The sequence below is a fragment of the Carcharhinus amblyrhynchos genome, unplaced genomic scaffold (genome assembly GCF_965287045.1).
Source record: "Carcharhinus amblyrhynchos unplaced genomic scaffold, sCarAmb.v2.hapA scaffold_544, whole genome shotgun sequence".
Taxonomy (NCBI): Eukaryota; Metazoa; Chordata; class Chondrichthyes; order Carcharhiniformes; family Carcharhinidae; genus Carcharhinus; species Carcharhinus amblyrhynchos.
Window position 1 is genome coordinate 67,501 of NW_027650284.1, and position 9,287 is coordinate 76,787.

At 54.3% G+C, this 9,287-nt stretch overlaps 1 protein-coding gene across 2 annotated transcripts in view; it reads right to left on the reverse strand.

Moving 5' to 3' along the window:
• Positions 1-8,830, reverse strand: part of LOC145339572 (cellular tumor antigen p53-like) — a 22,714-nt gene extending 13,884 nt beyond the window's left edge. The window contains exons 1-4 of one of the 2 annotated variants that reach the window (XM_080184065.1): positions 8,710-8,830; positions 5,967-6,078; positions 4,389-4,440; positions 3,231-3,476 (exon numbers count right to left, since the gene is read on the reverse strand). In XM_080184065.1, the coding sequence (XP_080040191.1) occupies positions 3,231-3,476; positions 4,389-4,440; positions 5,967-6,028 (360 nt within the window). In that variant the 5' untranslated portion in view covers positions 6,029-6,078; positions 8,710-8,830. Of the gene's footprint in view, positions 1-3,230; positions 3,477-4,388; positions 4,441-5,966; positions 6,079-7,193; positions 7,350-8,709 lie in introns of those variants that run through there. The other variant, XM_080184066.1, reaches the window with a different exon arrangement.
• Positions 8,831-9,287: the final 457 nt, after the last annotated feature.

Here is a 9,287-nt window from a genome sequence, read left to right on the forward strand (position 1 = left end):
ACGGGGTTGCCCGTGCCAGTCCGGTCACCCGGGGCACCCAATGGCGGCATTAACCATTCGAGTGCTGAACATTAACTGCTGTCTGCACTGCAGGCGTCTCTACGGGTTGGAAGGGGAGCGACGCAGGGTCTGAACTACTTTACGGTGAATGACGTACAGCATTTACAAAGCACAGCCAAAGGCCGCACACGCACAGAAAGATCCCACAACTACAGAAGCAGGTAATTTTACAGATCTTATTTGAAGAATAATCATCGAACCCCGTCAGAGCTTCCCAAATCGATTTCGGCCAGCGGAGAGGGCAGACAGAACCTCAGTTTAATATTACACCTCAAACACAACACATCCGATAGCACGGCACCGACCCTCTGACAGGGCGGCGCTCCCTCGGCACCGACCCTCTGACAGGGCGGCGCTCCCTCGGCACCGACCCTCTGACAGGGCGGCGCTCCCTCGGCACCGACCCTCTGACAGGGCGGCGCTCCCTCGGCACCGACCCTCTGACAGGGCGGCGCTCCCTCGGCACCGGCCCTCTGACAGGGCGGCGCTCCCTCGGCACCGGCCCTCTGACAGGGCGGCGCTCCCTCGGCACCGGCCCTCTGACAGGGCGGCGCTCCCTCGGCACCGGCCCTCTGACAGGGCGGCGCTCCCTCGGCACCGACCCTCTGACAGGGCGGCGCTCCCTCGGCACCGACCCTCTGACAGGGCGGCGCTCCCTCAGCACTGCACTGGGAGTATCAGTCTGGGGTACGTACTCAGGCCTCTGGTCTGGGACTTCAACCCTGACTGTGGGAGGCTACAAAATGAAGGCTCCAGTGCAACCCTTCCCAATGAGCTCAATACATTCTCCGCCTGTTTTGAGCAAGAGGTCAGTGATGAACCTGTATCTGGGGTCACCGTTCCGGGTGTCAGAGCCGCCTACTCAAAGATTAGCCCACAGAAAGTGACCGGCCCTGATGGGGTACCCAGCTGTACATTCAGATCCTACGGGGATCAGCTGGCAGGGGGGGTAACCACAGACATCTTCAAACTCTCGATACAATCTCAGGTCCCTATCTGCTTCAAGAAGATGACCATCGCCCCGGTACGGAAGGAAAACCAGGCATTGTGCCTTCATGGCTATCGGCCAGTGGCTCTGACATCCATCATTATCAAATGCTTCGAAAGGTTCGTCACAGCACGAATCAATTCCAGCCTCCCGGACTGCCTGCATCCAATATAGTTCACCTACCACTACAACAGGTCCACAGCAGATACCATCTCCCTGGCCCTGCACTCAACCCTGGAACACCTGGATAACAAGGACACCTATCACATTCCTATTTATTGACTACAGCTCAGCCTTTAACACCATTATTCCCACGAACCTCATCTCCATCTCCGTGTCCTGGGTCTTGGCTCCTCCCTCTGTGACTGGATCCTGAACTTCCTGACCCACAGACCACAATCAGTAAGGATCGGCAACAACACCCCCTCCACCATCATCCTCAACACCGATGTCCCTCAAGGCTGTGTTCTCAGCCCCCTCACTATACTCCTTATACACCTATAACTGTGCGGCCAAATTCCCCAACAATTCGATTTTCAAGTTTGCTGATGACACCAGCGCAGTGGGTCGGATCTCAAACAATGACGAGACAGAGAACAGGAACGAGATAGAGAATCTGGTGAACTGGTGCGGCAACAATAATCTCTCCCTCAATGTCAACAAAACGAGGGAGATTGTCATTGACTTCAGGAACCGTCTACATCAACAGGGATGAAGTAGAAAGGGTTGAGAGCTTCAAGTTTTTAGGTGTCCAGATCACCAATCTGTCCTGGTCCCCCCCATACCGACACTATAGTAAAGAAAGCCCCACCAACGCCTCTACTTTCTCAGAAGACTAAGGAAATTTGGCATGTCCACTACGACTCTCACCAACTTTTACAGATGCCCCATAGAAAGCATTCTTCCTGGGTGTATCACAGCTTGGTATGGGCTCCTGCTCTGCCCAAGACCACAAGGAACTACAAAAGGTCACGAATGTAGCCCAATCCATTACACAAACCAGCCTCCCATCCATTGACTCTGTCTACACTTCCCGCTGCCTCGGGGAAAAGCAGCCAGCATAACCAAGGACCCCACACACCCCGGACATTCTCTCTTCCACCTTCTTCCATCAGGAAAAAGATACAAAAGTCTGAGGTTATGTACCAACTGACTCAAGAACAGCTTCTTCCCTGCTGCCATCAGACTTTTGAATGGACCTACCTCGCACTAAGTTGATCTTTCTCTACACCCTAGCTATGACTAACACTACATTCTGCACCCTCTCCTTTCCTTCCCTACGTACGCTAGAAAGAGAAAAAAGAGAAAGTTTATTGGTCACACACAAGCAGAATCATAGAATCCCGACAGTGTGGGAGATGGCCATTCAGCCCATCGAGCCTGCACTGACCACAATCTCACCTAGGCCCGATCCCCATAACCTCATGCGTTTACCCTGCTCGTCCCCCTGACACTAATGGGCAATTTAGCGTGGCCAATCCACCTAACCTGCACATCTTTGGACTGTGGGAGGAAACCAGAGCGCCTGGAGGAAACCCACGCAGACACAGGGAGAATGTGCAGACTCCACGTAGACAGTACCCCAAGCCGGGAATTGAACCCGGGACCCTGGCATTGTGAGGCAGCAGTGCTAACCACTGTGCCGGCCGGTTTGCTTTGTCTGTATAGCGCGCGAGAAACAATACTTTTCACTACATTTTATTCATTCCTGGGACACGGGTATTGCTGGCTGGGCCAGCGTTTATTGCCCATCCCTAGTTACCCTTGGAGGGCAGTTGAGAGTCACCCACATTGCTGTGGCTCTGGAGTCACATGTAGGCCAGACCGGGGTAAGGACGGCAGATTTCCTTCCCTAAAGGAACCAGATGGGTTTTTCCCACAATGGGTCATCAGCAGATTCTTAATTCCAGATTTTTTTTACTGAATTCAAATTCCGCCGTCTGCCATGGCGGGATTCGAACCCAGAACATCAGCTGAGTTTCTGGATTAACGGTCTAGCGATAACACCACTTGGCCATCGCCTCGCAATACACGCGACAATAATAAATCAAATTAGGTGAGAGTGTTGCCTATTTAACTGGGGTGGTAGTGGATAAAGGACTTTTGCAAAGAGGAATGTGGCTATCACACCGCGTTGGTGAGCCAGGCTCTTTCCGAGTGAAGAATCGCAGGAGTATCTCACCGTACAGGTCACTGATTTTGCAGTGCTCGATTGCTGAAATTGCAGCTGGAATTCGTGAGGACCCGCGTACTCGTTGGTGGACAGGACGGTGCAGGCAGTTGTGTTGGCGGTGTCCGAGGGCTGGCCAGCCTGCGAGCAGCTGGGGCAAGGCAGGGGATGCTCCGCAAAGGCAGGGTAGACCAGAGGGTTGCTGCCAGCCATGTTTAACTCCTCCATGGTGCCGATGCCCAGTTCCTCCAGCTGCGACTGGGGAAGGGAAAAAATTTTTTTAAAAAAACAGAACAGAGACAGAACGCTCCCCACCCACTCCTCCCCGGTTACCACCCTCCCCCACCGAACCGGAGGTAAACTGGCCAGAGACAGCCAGGGCCTCCCCTCTCGCTCCCTGGACTCAGGTTTACAGCAAGGAAACAGGCCCTTTGTCCATTTTACCTCCTTTTTAAACCCCTGAGCTAGTCCCGGTTGCCTGCGTTTGGCCCATGTCTATACCCATCTCACCCACGTAACTTTTTGAAAGACAAAATTGTACCCGCCTCTACGACTACCTCTGGCAGCTTGTTCCAGACACTCACCACCCTCTGTGTGAAAAAACTGCCCCTCTGCACACTTTTATCTCTCCCCTCTCACCTTAAACCTGTGCCCTCTAGTTTTAGACTCCCCTACCTTTGGGAAAAGATATTGACTATCTCGCTGATCTGTGCCCCTCATTATTTTATAGACCTCTATAAGATCACCCCGCAGCCTCCAACGCTCCAGAGAAAAAAGTCCCAGTCTATCCAGCCTCTCCTTATAACTCAATCCATCAAGTCCCAATAACAATTTTTTTGCACTCTTTCTATTTTAATAATAGCTATAATAGGCTGACCAGAACTGTACACAGTACTCGAAGTGTGGCCTTACCAACGTCTTGTACAACTTCAACAAGACGTCCCAACTCCTGTATTCAATGTTCTGACCGATGAAACCAAGCATGCTGAATGCCTTCTTCACCACTCTGTCCACCTGTGACTCCACTTTCAAGGAGCTATGAACATGTAACCCTAGATCTCTTTGTTCTGTAACTCTCCCCAGTGTCCTACCATTAACTGAGTAAGTCCTGCCCTGGTTCACTCGACCAAAATGCATCACCTTGCATTTATCTCGCACTCATTTACTCACCCACATTGTTGGGTCATTCTCCAGCCCGACATTGGCACTCGGAACCTCCAGCCTGTGGACAGAAGTACAATCATTAGAACAGGCCATTCTGCCCATCGAGTCTGTACCGACCACACTCCTACCCAGACCTAATCCCATAACTCCATGTATTTACCCTACTCATCCCCCCTGACATTAAGGGGCAATTTAGCACGGCCAATCCACCTAACCTGCACACCTTTGGACTGTGGGGGGTAAACCCACGCAGACACGGGGGGAAGAACGTGCAGACTCCGCACAGACAGTGACCCAAGCCGGGAATGGGACCCGGGTCTCTGGCAAGGAGGCAGGCACGCTAACCCGCTGTGTCATTGTGCCACCCCCGACAGTCTCCCTCTCTGGAACACAGTCAGGAACACAGCTCCCCGTCGGGGAATTAGAACCTAGTCTCCTGCTATGAGCTCTAAGTAAAGACAGCAAGTGTTCGATTCGCACAGTGACTGGCCGAAGCCTGCTCACCGATAGATGCACAATTGTCCTTGATTGCGATGCACCATGTAGTCAAACAGCTGGTGTTACCAGAAGCTGAACTGGACCCAGCCATATAAACACAGAGGCTCCCAGAGCAGGTCAGAGGCTGGGAATCCTGCAGTGAGTAACTCACCTCCTGTCTCCCCCCCAAAGCCTGTCCACCATCTACAAGGACACAAGTCAGGAGTGTGATGGAATCCTCCCCACTTGCCTGGATGGGGGCAGCTCCAACAACACTCGAGAAGCTCGACACCATCCAGGACAAAGCAGCCCCAGCCCCCCATCCACAAACACTCACTCCCTCCACCACCGACACTCAGTAACAGCCGTGTGTACCACCTACAAGATGCACTGCAGTGACTCTCCAAAGATCCCTAGGCAGCACCTTCCAAACTCACAACCTCTGCCATCCAGAAGGACACGGGGCAGCAGAAACCTGGGAACACCCCCACCTACAAGTTCCCCTCCAAACCTCTCACTATCCTGACTGGGAAATATATCGGCCGTTCCTTCACTGTCACTGGGGTCAAAATCCTGGAGCTCCCTCCCTAACGGCATTGTCAACCCACAGCACGAGGACTGCAGTGATTCAAGGAGGCAGCTCACCCCCACCTTCTCAAGGGGCAACTAGGGATGGGTAATAAATGAGCTCACCCCCACCTTCTCAAGGGGCAACTAGGGATGGGTAATAAATGAGCTCACCCCCACCTTCTCAAGGGGCAACTAGGGATGGGTAATAAATACAGCTCACCCCCACCTTCTCAAGGGGCAACTAGGGATGGGTAATAAATACAGCTCACCCCCACCTTCTCAAGGGGCAACTAGGGATGGGTAATAAATACTGGCCCAGCCAGTGACGCCCATGTCCCAGAAATAAATTTTTAAAATAAGACTGCCAAACAAGGGGGAATAGTGAGCGCTCTGCACCTGGTGGCAGAATGCACCAAGAGGTCTCTCAGTGACTGTTAGTCATTTGCCACCGGTGCACAGATATCTCTGCAGGTGAGCTGACCAGAGACTAACACTTCCAAGATCTGGCAAAAGCATTTTGAACATAGACAGACTCACTGGTTCCAGAGCTCGCGGAATGTCTCCTGGCTCAGCGGCTCCTCCACTTGACTCTCTGACATTGCCACGGATAGCGAGGGCACAGGCACGCAGGCTACAGCTTCCTCTCACACTGCAGAGACAGAAAGAAAGGGAGAGTATTGAGAATCTGTATCTAACCCTGTGCTGTACCTGTCCTGGAAGTGTCTGATGGGGGACAGTGTAGAGGGAGCTTTACTCTGTATCTAACCCCGTGCTGTACCTGTCCTGGGAGTGTTTGATGGGGTGACAGTGTAGAGGGAGCTTTACTCTGTATCTAACCCCGTGCTGTACCTGTCCTGGGAGTGTTTGATGGGGGTACAGTGTAGAGGGAGCTTTACTCTGTATCTAACCCCGTGCTGTACCTGTCCTGGGAGTGTTTGATGGGGACAGTGTAGAGGGAGCTTTACTCTGTATCTAACCCTGTGCTGTACCTGTCCTGGGAGTGTTTGATGGGGGGACAGTGTAGAGGGAGCTTTACTCTGTATCTAACCCCGTGCTGTACCTGTCCTGGGAGTGTTTGATGGGGGTACAGTGTAGAGGGAGCTTTACTCTGTATCTAACCCCGTGCTGTACCTGTCCTGGGAGTGTCTGATGGGGGGACAGTGTAGAGGGAGCTTTACTCTGTATCTAACCCTGTGCTGTACCTGTCCTGGGAGTGTTTGATGGGGACAGTGTAGAGGGAGCTTTACTCTGTATCTAACCCTGTGCTGTACCTGTCCTGGGTGTGTTTGATGGGGACAGTGTAGAGGGAGCTTTATTCTGTATCTAACCCTGTGCTGTACCTGTCCTGGGAGTGTTTGATGGGGACAGTGTAGAGGGAGCTTTACTCTGTATCTAACCCCGTGCTGTACCTGTCCTGGGAGTGTTTGATGGGGGGACAGTGTAGAGGGAGCTTTATTCTGTATCTAACCCCGTGCTGTACCTGTCCTGGGAGTGTTTGATGGGGACAGTGTAAAAGGAGCTTTACTCTGTATCTAACCCCGTGCTGTACCTGTCCTGGGAGTGTTTGATGGGGGGGACAGTGTAGAGGGAGCTTTACTCTGTATCTAACCCCGTGCTGTACCTGTCCTGGGGGTGTTTGATGGGGGGACAGTGTAGAGGGAGCTTTACTCTGTATCTAACCCCGTGCTGTACCTGTCCTGGGAGCGTTTGATGGGGGGGACAGTGTAGAGGGAGCTTTACTCTGTATCTAACCCCGTGCTGTACCTGTCCTGGGAGTGTTGTTAGGCTCTTGTATCTAAAGAAGGATGTGCTGGCCTTGGAGAGGTCCACAGGAGGTTCATGAGAATAAAAAGCTTGAAGCATGAGGAGTGTTTGAAGACTCTGGGTTTGTATTGGATGGAGCTTAGAGGAATTGGTGGGGGGAGGGGGAAGAAGGGGAATGGGGGATCTCATTGATACTGAAAAGCCTGGATAGAGTGAACGTGGGGAAGATGTTTCTATTAATCAAAGAGACTGGGATCTGAGGGCACAGCCTCAGGGTAAAGGGACAACCCTTTAGAACTGAGATGAGGTGGAATTTCTTCAGCCAGAGGGTGGTGAATCCGTGCAATTCATTGCTGCAGTTGAGGCCAGGTCACCGAGTGTGTTTAAGACAGAGGGAGATAGATTCCTGATTGGTAAGGGGGGGTTAAAGGTTACAGGGAAAAGGCAGGAAAATGGGGATGAGAAACGTATCAGCTGGAACAGTCTCGATGGGCTGAATGGCCTTATTCTGTTCCTGTACCTTCTGGAAACATATTGAATGGCGGAGCAGGCTCAATGGGCTGAATGGCCCCATTTTGTACCTGTACCTTATGGAAACGTATTGAATGGCAGAGCAGGCTTGATGGGCTGAATGGCCTAATTTTGCTCGTATGGTCTTACTGGGATTCGGGGCAATGGGAAGGGGAGGGGGTAGCAATTGGGGGCGAGGGAATTGGCCCTGGCCCCGCCCCTTCCTGTTCAATCGTCCGCTCGACGTTCCACCGGAAGCCGAATTACGTCACAGAGACAAACATCAACACTGAGGTGGAGGGGGGCGTTTCCCGAGGGAAGGAGTCTCCTGTTTGAATCGGGACGTGGGGGGAGGGTTACAGCAGCAACACCTCCAGCAGCCTCTCTGCACCTTCTGTGAGGAAACAGGCGGGAGAGGGGGAAAAAAAACACAACAATTAAATATTTGATAAGTTGTTAAATCCTGCTCACCCCTCTTTCTTTGTCTAATGGTTTAGCTCTGACTGATCCACAGCACTGGGAATGGGGGGGGAATCGAGAGCGGTGGGGGGGGGTGGTAACTAAGATTAGCAGTTGGAACCTGGACAGCGGGAGTGGGGGGTTTCCTCAGAGCTGGGATGGAGCCCACTGAGCCGGGATCTCAGGTTTATTTATTGATGGGCAGTTTGTTTCTTCATCCCCACTCCCCCCCCCTTGCCGAGGATGGTCGAATCCGGCTCCAGCCCGCGTGGGCGCAGCGCGGCCCCGGATGGGAACCAGCCCCCCCTCCCCGCCCCTCCGGACTGGAGACCCCCGCCGCTCCTCACCTTTCCCCCCCACCCACCCGGGGACCGGGCCCACCTTCCCAGCCCAGGCCAGGCAGCGGGACCCGAGAACGGGCTCCGAGCCGCTTCACCCCGGCTTCAAGCCTGAGGCCTATCACCGCCCCCTCCCGCGGCCGGCCTCGATCCCCATTCTCCCCCGCGGTCTCGGCAGTTCTCCGCTCCGGCCTCCCGCCGGGACCCACCCGTTGCTGCGGCCGCTGCTCGCTCTCGCTCTCAGTCTCTCTCCGCCTCTCCTCCCGCTCCTTCTCTGAGAGCCGGGGAATTCCCCGTCAATCCCATCAGGCCCCGCGCTCCCACCCAGGCCCCGCCCCTTCCCTCCGATTCCGCCCACACCGCGCCCCCCTTTCTCGCGCCAGCTGCACTTTCCCAGCCGTCATCAAAGCCCTCTTCTGGCTCCGCCCCGTTCCCCCTGCCACTTATCGCAGGCCACGCCCACCCATTCCGTCAGAACCAACCGCGCCGCTTCTGGGACAGCGCCCCTTCAACGCGGCCCCGCCCTTTTTTCCCTCGACCCCCCCCGCCCCTCCTGCGGCTCAGGACCCGCCCTTTCCTCCACTGGACCCCGCCCACCTCCGCAAACCGCGTCACCCGTCCCCGCCCACCGCCCACACACCTTTCAGCCCGCCCACCTTTCCATAGGTTCATCTGAGGACGCGCTCCGGCCCCGCCCCTCCCTCGGGCCCCGCCCCCAGCCAGCAGACCGCGCCCACTCCAGACCCCGGCCCCGCCCATATTTAAATCAGCTCAGGAGTCAGAGTTC